Source organism: Salmo salar, chromosome ssa21 (assembly GCF_905237065.1).
Source record: "Salmo salar chromosome ssa21, Ssal_v3.1, whole genome shotgun sequence".
Classification (NCBI taxonomy): domain Eukaryota; kingdom Metazoa; phylum Chordata; class Actinopteri; order Salmoniformes; family Salmonidae; genus Salmo; species Salmo salar.
The window spans coordinates 46791918-46805032 of record NC_059462.1 but is presented as its reverse complement, the minus strand read 5'-3'; the positions used below and the strand labels follow the sequence as shown (position 1 = coordinate 46805032).

General features: G+C 42.8%; 1 protein-coding gene across 2 annotated transcripts; it reads left to right on the top strand.

Moving 5' to 3' along the window:
• The first annotated feature begins 337 nt into the window (after positions 1-337).
• Positions 338-11223, top strand: LOC106582419 (ADP-ribosylation factor-like protein 4C). 2 transcript variants are annotated; one of them, XR_006761228.1, is made up of 2 exons: positions 338-1621; positions 10506-11223. XR_006761228.1 is itself a non-coding variant. In XM_014165521.2 (2 exons), the coding sequence occupies exon 2, from the start codon at positions 972-974 to the stop codon at positions 1548-1550; it is 579 nt and encodes a 192-aa protein (XP_014020996.1). In that variant the 5' UTR covers positions 338-666; positions 757-971; the 3' UTR covers positions 1551-2339. The 2 variants fall into 2 exon arrangements, 1 of the variants encoding a protein (XP_014020996.1); XM_014165521.2 differs by lacking the exon at positions 10506-11223 and having other exon boundaries at positions 338-666; positions 757-2339.
• The last annotated feature ends 1892 nt before the right edge of the window (positions 11224-13115 follow it).

The window sequence follows — 13115 nt, the reverse complement described above, 5'->3', positions numbered from 1 at the left end:
ACATGTGCTTTAAACCTGTGTTTTAAACCTATGATTTAGACATATGCTTTAAACCTGTGCTTTAAACCTATGATTTAAACATATGCTTTAAACCTGTGCTTTAAACCTATGCTATAACCTCTATACATTTTCGTTATCATCATCCGGTCAGGAATATTCTCACACCTATAATAATCCACAGGCCTATTGGGGAATTGAAATATAGAAATATATTTCGATGTGCATGTGGACACCATAATAATAAATGTGCATTTTGTTTGGCATGGCTCGAATAGGTGGAGCGTATGGTATGGTATGAGAGGGGGCAGGCTACTACGCTGTTTAGCAGTCTGCTTCCTCCTCCTCTCATCAGTGTGTATGCAGCGACCGCAGGGGAAGGACCGTTTATGCCGTGACGCACCATAGAGATCATAACATCAACCCAAATATAGCTGCGATAACTTTAACGTTGTTTATGGACCCAGTGTAGGCATATCTCAGGATTACCAGAACTCGTCCACAACCTCTGGAGTGGATTTATTTGTGTTTTTCGTTCCTTTGGACAGCCAGCGTGCCAGAGGAGACGCGGGTGACACAAGTGCGCAGTGTTCACGGGAAAAAAACAGCAAAGAGACCGCAAGGAGGGTGTTTGTTGTAACCCACCAAGCTTCGTCCTTAAGCTGTTCGGTGAGTGTGAGGAATTTGACTGTCACAAAATGGAATCTTAACTGGGGTGTGTGAGGAGAATTGTAATGAGCACCGCGTTGCATCCTACAGACGCGGACACTGTCCACCAATGCTGCTGAGGGCACAACACGGATCAACCAGCCAGAGCGCACGGCGGGCCTGTAAACACCTTGACATTAGGTTTGTTGATATTATTTGTGTGGATTCATCGAAGAGCCTATTGAACATTAAAACGCTATAGCCTGTTAGGCCATCAGATAGGTGCTACATAAAGGAGCCAGGCGTTCCCCTCAACTGTTTTGAAAATGGGCAACAGTTTCTCCAACATATCTGCTTTCCAATCACTACACATTGTGATGCTGGGTTTGGATTCCGCTGGCAAAACGACTGTTCTTTATCGTCTGAAATTCAACGAATTCGTAAACACTGTGCCAACAATTGGATTCAACACTGAGAAAATCAAACTGAGTAACGGTACCGCGAAGGGGATCAGTTGTCACTTCTGGGACGTCGGAGGTCAGGAGAAGCTGCGGCCCCTGTGGAAATCCTACAGTCGGTGCACGGACGGCATAATTTATGTGGTGGACTCAGTGGACGTTGACCGGTTGGAGGAGGCTAAAACAGAACTGCATAAAGTCACAAAATTCGCAGAGAACCAGGGGACACCTCTTCTGGTGATAGCCAACAAGCAGGACCTGCCCAAATCTCTCCCAGTCGCAGACATTGAAAAACAGCTGGCTCTCCACGAGCTCACTCCATCCACCGCATACCACGTCCAACCTTGCTGTGCTATAATTGGCGAGGGACTTCACGAGGGTATGGACAAACTATATGAGATGATAGTAAAGCGGAGAAAATCTTTAAAGCAAAAGAAGAAACGATAACGACAGCCCATGGGTCGTAACCTATATGGACCATGCTTTACGCAAAATTACTGTATCTAAATGTTATTCGGGTATGCCGATGTTGCCCTAAAATGACGTTTACTTTGCGGTGATTTTTGTATTTCCTTTCATTGGGTTATTGTCAAAGTTGCTGACGCTATGAACCCTACTAGCTGAATTATGCTTTTGTATGCAAGAGGGTGCCTCAGCGGGTGCAAGATATATACCAAGGTTAACCAAAAAAAACTTGAAATTACTTTTATCATAGGAACAAAGCATTGATAAATGAAAACGGGCTGGCCCGTTATTTGCTGCTTTACTGTGGATTCTGATTCTGTAGCTCAACATGTGATTTTGAAGTAGCATCCCATAGCCTACCTATAGGCCTACTGTGATGGACTATGGACATCCTATCGACACGTCTTCACGGAGTGCTTCTTCGGACAGCAAGATTGACTTTGCACGTTAAGTGGATGTGGGTCAAAATAAAATGGACCCTGTTCATTCAGAGAAAAGAACAAACAGATGTCTGTGTTATGACAGTCTCACCTCAGTCCCCGTCTCGGTATATTAATGCAGATGTCAACAAGGCTTTGGAGTGTTGAATTAGCTTTTACTATGCGTGGTGGACTAAGGATAACATTGCCTGCAACGTGGTCCACTACTTTGCACTTTTCATTTCCTAACAAAATAATAAAGTACTACACTGTATAGCAAAACACAGGCTGTTTATGTACCTGAAAGCCAAAATTGAAGTATTTTTTTTAATATTAAAATATATAAAATGCATTGTGACTGATTTACTTTTATTTACATGGTGGGATATAGGAATTCTAGTTTGAACCTACAGGAATAGCATAACAATGTCAACAGCTGACCAGGGGTATGGTGATCAACCAGAGGTGTGGTTTTTAATGTGAACTATTGAGCTGACCTGATGGAGAACCTCACACTCTACAGGTGTTTGACAGGGAGGGTGACTGAAGGGGTGGTCACCCAGTTCAATGACTTTAGTCTATCAGAGAGCTAATGGGTTTCTCTCTAGTCAATGCTGATCTGCCAGATATTAGTACATAGTCTGTTACTCTCAATCTAGAGGGTGCTGTGTAGCCTGATCATTTTACGATTTAATGTGTGACTAATTTGAGCTCACAAACTAGGATGGATATGGTGTTTCAGGTCTTAGAATGGAGATGTTTTGGATAGGCCTAACAGTTGTTGGATGAGTTTCAAACTTCTTCTGTTTTCCCAGTCCACCAACAAGCAAAGCAAGGGTTAATTTGTGTGTAATTTATAGAGCTGCAATGCAGAGTCCGATATCTTCATGCACAGACACTGGGTTCCATGTGAGGTATTAGTAACTGGTTTCCTGTGAGGTATTAGTAACTGGTTCCCTGTGAGGTATTAGTAACTGGTTCCCTGTGAGGTATTAGTAACTGGTTCCCTGTGAAGTATTAGTAACTGGTTCTCTGTGAGGTATTAGTAACTGGTTCCCTGTGAGGTATTAGTAACTGGTTCTCTGTGAGGTATTAGTAACTGGTTCCCTGTGAGGTATTAGTAACTGGTTCCCTGTGAGGTGTTAGTAACGTGTTCCCTGTGAGGTATTAGTAACTGGTTCCCTGTGAGGTATTAGTAACTGGTTCCCTGTGAGGTATTAGTAACTGGTTCCCTGTGAGGTATTAGTAACTGGTTCTCTGTGAGGTATTAGTAACTGGTTCCCTGTGAGGTATTAGTAACTGGTTCCCTGTGAGGTATTAGTAACTGGTTCCCTGTGAGGTATTAGTAACCGGTTCCCTGTGAGGTATTAGTAACTGATTGTGTGTGTGTACAAGAGTTTGAAATTGTTCAGGGTCCAATCACTCTCAGCTAAGGCAAACACACAGACATTCCCTGTCTCTCTCCGTCTCTCTCTGACTGTCTCTCTCTGACTTTCTCTCTCTCTCTCTCTCTCTCTCTCTCTGACTGTCTCTCTCTGTCTCTCTGACTGTCTCTGTCTCACTCTTTGCGTCTCTTTCTCTTTGACTGTCTCTCTCTCTCTGTCTCTGACTGTCTCTCTCTCTCTCTCTCTCTCTCTCTGTCTCTCTGACTGTCTATCTCCATCTCTCGCACTCTCTCTCTGACACAAACCGCTCCCCCTCCATTAGTCATTAGGAGTATTTACTGGAGTGTGAAAGAAGAAAAGAGATCCCTTGGTAACAGGACCTTCTGTGCTTTGTCTGTGACCTGTTCAACCCTACTGTGGTAGGGTATGTGTTCTATGTGCCAGGGAGATTAATCAGGAGGGGATGGCCACCTGATATGGGCAAGACAGTTTGATCAGTCAGGCTGTGTGTATGTTCATACCATACAATTGTTCAAATCAAAATCAAATGTTATTTGTCACATATACATGGTTAGCAGATGTTATTGCGAGTGTAGCGAAATGCTTGTGCTTCTGGTTCCGACAATGCAGTAATATCTAACACGTAATTAAACAATTCCCCAACAACTACCTAATACACACAAATCTAAAAGGGGTGAATGAGAATATGTACATATGTGTATATGGATGAGCGATGGCCGAGCGGCATAGGCAAGGTGCAATAGATGGTATAAAATACAGTATGTAAGATATGTAAACTTTATTAAAGTGGCATTATTTAAAGTGACTAGTGATCCATTTGTTAAAGTGGCCAGTGATTGGGTCTCCATGTAGGCAGCAGACTCTCTGAGTTAGTGATTGCTGTTTAACAGTCTGATGGCCTTGAGATAGAAGCTGTTCTTCAGTCTCTTGGTCCCAGCTTTGAGGCACCTGTACTGACCTCGCCTTCTGTATGGTAGCGGTGTGAACAGTGGCTCGGGTCGTTGTTGTCTTTGATGATCTTTTGTGCCTTCCTGTGACATCGGGTGCTGTAGGTGTCATGGAGGGCAGGTAGTTTGCCCCCGGTGATGATACAGCCTGAAAAGATGGTCTCGATTGTGGATCTGTAAAAGTTAGTCAGGGTTTTGGGTGACAAGCCAAATTTCTTCAGCCTCCTGAGGTTGATGAAGCGCTGTTGCGCCTTCTTCACCACACTGTCTGTGTGAGTGGACCATTTCAGTTTGTCGTTGATGTGTACGCCGAGGAACATAAAACGTTCCACTTTCTCCACTGCTGTCCTTTCAATGTGGATAGGGGGGTGCTCCCTCTGCTGTTTCCTGAAGGCCACGATCATCTCCTTTTGTTTTGTTGATGTTGAGTGAGAGGTTGTTTTCCTGATACCACACACCGGATGTCAGCGTATAGGTCAATCTTATTCTCTGAGGCTGACTGGAACACATCCCAGGACGCGTGATCAAAACAATCTTGAAGCGGGGATTCCGATTGGTCAGACCAGCGTTGAATGGTTCTAGTCACTGGTACATCCTGTTCGAGTTTCTGCCTATAAGATGGTAGGAGCAAGATGTATGTTCTTTCCGTGTGTGTGTGTGTGTCTCGACCATGGCAGTACCATATTCTGGCCAGTAATACTGTGAAAAATGGTATTCTGAATAATGAGGGTGGGGTCAAACTTAAGGAGGGCACACGGTGGGTTTTCAACATCTACCCTCACTCAAAGGCCACGTGTGTTTTTTGATGGCGGTAGCTTTACCATGTGATAAGTTGACCTGGTTAGTGTGAAGTACAGAGACTAAGGGAGTGTGTCTGCAATTACATCTGATGATCCCTACTGTAGATACAGCACATGTTTGGCTGTTGGATTAACATGGTCTGACAGATGACTCAATAGCATCTGGTGTATTCCCAGAAAGAGAGAGACCACGCTGAGCAAAGGAAGCCATTGTGGAAGCGCACTGAAGAACAGCTAGAGGCCAGTACTCTTAGGACATCCAATCTCTATGGTAACAACAGCAATGGGTAAAAAAGCAACGGTTTCAGAGAACTAGCCGTTAGCCCCATTGTGTGGTTTATTACGCCACAAGTATGACCTTATTTTAAAAAAAAATCATATAACTAACTATATTATTCACAAATAAAACTATGGATTTTTTCGCTAACCTCCTAATCATAATCTAAATGTTTGACCTGTTAAGGTTGTGAGGTAATTGCATATACAAAGGTTACTTGTCAGGTGATAGATTTTACGCTCATTGAACAGATGTGAGTGCTAATGCGATGAAAGGTCAGAGGTGACAGGAGCAAACCCAATACCCATTTGTCTCCTCACACCTTAATGATTGCTATTGAACTACTGTGGATTCCCTTTTCCTGCTTTTTTACATGTGGTCGCTCACTTTCTCTGTCAATACATGAATAACTACGAGAGTTAACAGGCTTCTGTTTTTATTTATTTTTAAATTTAACCTTTATTTAACTATAACTAACTTTATATGATAGCCTACCCCGGCCAAACCCGGATGACGCTGGGCCAATTGTGCACCACCCTATGAGATTACCAATCACGGCCAGATGTGAAACAGCCTGGTTAGCCTAATATCATGTCTTATCTCCATTGTTCATTACAGGAAGAGGATCGGCTGTACATTTGAGGCAGGACAACAATGTGACCTCCGAAAGTGCTTATTTTATTCCTTCAATGAGCTAGTTTCGCTTGATAAGGACGTGGCTATACTCTTACGAAGACCTTTTGTGGGTCAAGAGAGAGACGATGACAATAGCAGTAGTGTACTGTTATCCCACCCCACCAGTATAGCAGATTGTTCCCTATTTCACAGGACCTGCTCTCCAATGGGGCGCTAATGAAATGATAAACGTATCAGTTTGTAATTATTTGCTTAGCTTGATTCTTTGCTCTAATAATTATTCTCCTGTCATTTGACACAGAAGGAAAGAAAAAAAAAAGAAGTGAAATCCACATTATCATTTTGGGTGGCACAGCTGTTTCAAATTGCTCACTGTTGCTGGGGAAACGTTAATCCGAAATAACAGCAAAAATTAACGAAGGGATTATTACTTCATGAGCTGTTTATACTTTGGGAGGAGCGCGAGGAGCCCGCCTCAGCCTCTTGTCTGATCATGGAGAGGAAGGTCAGAGGCGAAGGTGAACCATGATGGATGGACAAATTTAACAGTAACCCATTTGAAATGTTAACCTTCAGTTAGAAAAGGAAAGATGGTGAGGTGGTGGGGGGCGGGGAATATGACAGTATGACGCTAAACATGTTGCAATTTAAACATCAACGTTCTCCTTTCTCTTCTTTGTTTTCCTATAGAGGCAGGGCACATGTTCAACATACATACTGGGCCTGGACAACGGTTTGGTTTATACAGGATGTAAACAAGAAGAGACAGTGGATGTAGAAGTTAAAAATATCCCAAGAAATGTTGACATGCTTGTTGTATTAGCTTGTGTCTAAATATACAAGAGAGGGGAGGGGTAGTAACAAGTCAATTGTTGCACACGTGCCCATCAAATTACACACATTCCCAATGTCAAGACAGACATCAAATCAAATTCTATTTGTCACATGCTTCGTAAACAACAGGTAAACTAACAATTCCATTCTTACTTATGGGTATTTTTCCAACAATTCAGAGTTAAAGATAATATTTAATTAAAAGAAAAATAGTGAAAGGAATAAATACACAGTGAATAACAACAACGAGTTAAAATAACATGGCTATATACATGGAGTACCAGTACAGAGTCGATGTGCAGGGCTACGATATAATTGAGGTAACTAAACTCAGCAAAAAAAGAAACGTACCTTTTTCAGGACCCTGTCTTTCAAAGATAATTAGTAAAAATCCAAATAACTTCACAGATCTTCATTGTAAAGGGTTTAAACACTGTTTCCCATGCTTGTTCAATGAACCATAAACAATTAATGAACATGCACCTGCGGAACGGTTATTAAGACCCTTACAGCTTACAGATGGTAGGGAATTAAGGTCACAGTTATGTAAACTTAGGTCACTAAAGAGGCCTTTCTATTGAGTCTGAAAAACACTAAAAGAAAGATGCTCATCTGCGTGAACGTGCCTTAGGCATGCTGCAAGGAGGCATGAGGATTGCAGATGTGGCCAGGGCAATAAATTGAAATGTCCATACTGTGAGACGCCTAAGACAGTGCTACAGGGAGACAGGACGCACAGCTGAACGTCCTCGCAGTGACAGACCACGTGTAACAACACCTGCACAGGATCGGTACATCCGAACATCACACCTGCGGGACAGGTACAGGATGGCAAAAACAACTGCCCGAGTTACACCAGGAACGCACAATCCCTCCATCAGTGCTCAGACTGTCTGCAATAGGCTGAGAGAGGCTGGACTGAGGGCTTGTAGGCCTGTTGTAAGGCAGGTCCTCACCAGACATCACCGGCAACAACGTCGCCTATGGGCACAAACCCACCGTCGCTGGACCAGACAGGACTGGCAAAAAGTGCTCTTCACTGACGAGTGGCGGTTTTGTCTCACCAGGGGTGATGGTCGGATTCACGTTTATCGTTGAAGGAATGAGTGTTACACCGAGGCCTGTACTCTGGAGCGGGATCGATTTTGGAGGTGGAGGGTCCGTCATGGTCTGGGGCAGTGTGTCACAGCATCATCGGACTGAGCTTGTTGTCATTGCAGGCAATCTCAATGCTGTGCATTACAGGGAAGACATCCTCCTCCCTCATGTGGTACCCTTTCTGCAGGCTCATCCTGACATGACCCTCCAGCATGACAATGCCACCAGCCATACTGCTCGTTCTGTGATTGATCTCCTGCAAGACAGGAATGTCAGTGTTCTGCCATGGCCAGCGAAGAGCCCGGATCTCAATCCCATTGAGCACCTCTGGGACCTGTTGGATCGGAGGGTGAGGGCTAGGGTCATTCCCCCCAGAAATGTAAGGGAACTTGCAGGTGCCTTGGTGGAAGAGTGGGGTAACATCTCACAGCAAGAACTGGCAAATCTGGTACAGTCCATGAGGAGGAGATGCACTGCAGTACTTAGTATCTGGTGTGGCCACCAGCTGCATTGACTGTTACTTTTGATTTTGACCCCCCTTTGTTCAGGGACATATTATTCAATTTCTGTTAGTCACATGTCTGTTGAACTTGTTCAGTTTATGTCTCAGTTGTTGAATCTTGTTATGTTCATACAAATATTTGCACATGTTAAGTTTGCTGAAAATAAATGCAGTTGACAGAGGACCTTTGTTTTTTGCTGAGTTTGTGTATATATACTGTAGGTAGGGATAAAGTGACTAGGCAACAGGGCAGAGAATATACAGTAACAGCAGTATACTGTAGGTAGGGGTAAAGGATATATAATAGATAGTAGCAGCAGTATAATGTAGGTAGGGGTAAAGTGACTAGACCTCAGGATAGATAATAGACAGTAGCAGCAGTATACTGTAGGTAGGGGTAAAGTGACTAGACAACAGGATAGATAATAGACAGTAGCAGCAGTATACTGTAGGTAGGGGTAAAGGATATATAATAGATAGTAGCAGCAGTATAATGTAGGTAGGGGTAAAGTGACTAGACCTCAGGATAGATAATAGACAGTAGCAGCAGTATACTGTAGGTAGGGGTAAAGTGACTAGACAACAGGATAGATAATAGACAGTAACAGCAGTATACTGTAGGTAGGGTTAGTGACTAGGCAACAGGATAGATAATAGACAGTAGCAGCAGTATAATGTAGGTAGGGGTAAAGTGACTAGACAACAGGATAGATAATAGACAGTAGCAGCAGTATACTGTAGGTAGGGGTAAAGTGACTAGACAACAGGATAGATAATAGACAGTAACAGCAGTATACTGTAGGTAGGGTTAGTGACTAGGCAACAGGATAGATAATAGACAGTAGCAGCAGTATAATGTAGGTAGGGGTAAAGTGACTAGACAACAGGATAGATAATAGACAGTAACAGCAGTATACTGTAGGTAGGGCTAAAGTGACTAGACAACAGGATAGATAATAGACAGTAACAGCAGTATACTGTAGGTAGGGTTAGTGACTAGACAACAGGATAGATAATAGACAGTAACAGCAGTATACTGTAGGTAGGGTTAGTGACTAGACAACAGGATAGATAATAGACAGTAACAGCAGTATACTGTAGGTAGGGGTAAAGTGACTAGGTAACAGGATAGATAATAGACAGTAACAGCAGTATACAGTAGGTAGGGGTAAAGTGACTAGACAACAGGATAGATAATAGACAGTAGCAGCAGTATAATGTAGGTAGGGTTAGTGACTAGACAACAGGATAGATAATAGATAGTAACAGCAGTATACAGTAGGTAGGGTTAGTGCCTAGACAACAGGATAGATAATAGACAGTAGCAGCAGTATACTGTAGGTAGGGGTAAAGTGACTAGACAACAGGATAGATAATAGACAGTAACAGCAGTATACTGTAGGTAGGGTTAGTGACTAGACAACAGGATAGATAATAGACAGTAACAGCAGTATACTGTAGGTAGGGGTAAAGTGACTAGGTAACAGGATAGATAATAGACAGTAACAGCAGTATACTGTAGGTAGGGGTAAAGTGACTAGACAACAGGATCGATAATAGACAGTAGCAGCAGTATACTGTAGGTAGGGGTAAAGTGACTAGACAACAGGATAGATAATAGACAGTAACAGCAGTATACTGTAGGTAGGGGTAAAGTGACTAGGTAACAGGATAGATAATAGACAGTAACAGCAGTATACTGTAGGTAGGGGTAAAGTGACTAGACAACAGGATCGATAATAGACAGTAGCAGCAGTATACTGTAGGTAGGGGTAAAGTGACTAGGTAACAGGATAGATAATAGACAGTAGCAGCAGTGTGTGTGGTGAGCGTGCTATGTGGGCGTGTGCGTGTCGGGATGTCAGTGTAAGTAATCCCTGTGTGTGTACACAGTCAGTGCAGGAGAGTTAGTGGAAGAACGGGTCATCTCCTTTTTCTTGCTGACAGTGAGGGAGAAGTTGTTCCCCTCATATTGAAAATGGGCAACAGTTTCTCCAACATATCTAAATGTTATTCGGGTATGCCGATGTTGCCCTAAAATGACGTTTACTTTGCGGTGATTTTTGTATTTCCTTTCATTGGGTTATTGTCAAAGTTGCTGACGCTATGAACCCTACTAGCTGAATTATGCTTTTGTCTGCAAGAGGGTGCCTCAGCGGGTGCAAGATATATACCAAGGTTAACCAAAAAAAACTTGAAATTACTTTTATCATAGGAACAAAGCATTGATAAATGAAAACGGGCTGGCCCGTTATTTGCTGCTTTACTGTGGATTCTGATTCTGTAGCTCAACATGTGATTTTGAAGTAGCATCCCATAGCCTACCTATAGGCCTACTGTGATGGACTATGGACATCCTATCGACACGTCTTCACGGAGTGCTTCTTCGGACAGCAAGATTGACTTTGCACGTTAAGTGGATGTGGGTCAAAATAAAATGGACCCTGTTCATTCAGAGAAAAGAACAAACAGATGTCTGTGTTATGACAGTCTCACCTCAGTCCCCGTCTCGGTATATTAATGCAGATGTCAACAAGGCTTTGGAGTGTTGAATTAGCTTTTACTATGCGTGGTGGACTAAGGATAACATTGCCTGCAACGTGGTCCACTACTTTGCACTTTTCATTTCCTAACAAAATAATAAAGTACTACACTGTATAGCAAAACACAGGCTGTTTATGTACCTGAAAGCCAAAATTGAAGTATTTTTTTTAATATTAAAATATATAAAATGCATTGTGACTGATTTACTTTTATTTACATGGTGGGATATAGGAATTCTAGTTTGAACCTACAGGAATAGCATAACAATGTCAACAGCTGACCAGGGGTATGGTGATCAACCAGAGGTGTGGTTTTTAATGTGAACTATTGAGCTGACCTGATGGAGAACCTCACACTCTACAGGTGTTTGACAGGGAGGGTGACTGAAGGGGTGGTCACCCAGTTCAATGACTTTAGTCTATCAGAGAGCTAATGGGTTTCTCTCTAGTCAATGCTGATCTGCCAGATATTAGTACATAGTCTGTTACTCTCAATCTAGAGGGTGCTGTGTAGCCTGATCATTTTACGATTTAATGTGTGACTAATTTGAGCTCACAAACTAGGATGGATATGGTGTTTCAGGTCTTAGAATGGAGATGTTTTGGATAGGCCTAACAGTTGTTGGATGAGTTTCAAACTTCTTCTGTTTTCCCAGTCCACCAACAAGCAAAGCAAGGGATAATTTGTGTGTAATTTATATGTATATTATAGAGCTGCAATGCAGAGTCCGATGTCTTCATGCACAGACACTGCGTTCCCTGTGAGGTATTAGTAACCGGTTCCCTGTGAGGTATTAGTAACTGGTTCCCTGTGAGGTATTACTAACTGGTTCCCTGTGAGGTATTAGTAACTGGTTCCCTGTGAGGTATTAGTAACCGGTTCCCTGTGAGGTATTAGTAACTGGTTCCCTGTGAGGTATTAGTAACTGGTTCTCTGTGAGGTATTAGTAACTGGTTCCCTGTGAGGTATTAGTACCGGTTCTCTGTGAGGTATTAGTAACTGGTTCTCTGTGAGGTATTAGTAACTGGTTCCCTGTGAGGTATTAGTAACCGGTTCCCTGTGAGGTATTAGTAACTGGTTCCCTGTGAGGTATTAGTAACTGGTTCTCTGTGAGGTATTAGTAACCGGTTCTCTGTGAGGTATTAGTAACTGGTTCTCTGTGAGGTATTAGTAACTGGTTCCCTGTGAGGTATTAGTAACTGGTTCTCTGTGAGGTATTAGTAACTGGTTCCCTGTGAGGTATTAGTAACTGGTTCTCTGTGAGGTATTAGAAACTGGTTCTCTGTGAGGTATTAGGTACTGGTTCTCTGTGAGGTATTAGTAACTGGTTCTCCGTAAGGTATTAGTAACTGGTTCCATGTGAGGTATTAGTAACCGGTTCCCTGTGAGGTATTAGTAACTGGTTCTCTGTGAGGTATTAGTAACTGGTTCTCTGTGAGGTATTAGTAACCGGTTCTCTGTGAGGTATTAGTAACTGGTTCTCTGTGAGGTATTAGTAACTGGTTGTCTGTGAGGTATTAGTAACTAGTTCCCTTTGAGGTATTAGTAACTGGTTCCCTGTGAGGTATTAGTAACTGGTTCCCTGTGAGGTATTAGTAACTGGTTCTCTGTGAGGTATTAGTAATTGGTTCCCTGTGAGGTATTAGTAACTTGTAACAAGTAACTCTATGTGCCAGGGAGATTAATCAGGAGGGGATGGCCACCTGATATGGGCTAGACAGTTTGATCCGTCAGGCTGTGTGTAACTGGGTGTTCCTACCATACAATTTTTCTTGCCGTGTGTGTTTGTGTGTGTGTGAGAGAGTGAGAGTGAGAGAGAGTGAGAGAGAGAGTGAGAGAGAGAGAGAGAGAGAGAGAGAGAGAGAGAGAGAGAGAGAGAGAGAGAGAGAGAGAGAGAGAGAGAGAGAGAGAGTGAGAGAGTGTGTGTGTGTCTCGACCATGGCAGTACCATTTTCTGGCCAGTAATTCTGTGACAAATGGTATTCTGAATATTGAGGGTGGGGTCAGACTTGAGGGCACACGTTGGGTTTTCAATTCAAAGGCCACGTGTGTTTTTTGATGGCGGTAGCTTTACCATGTGATAA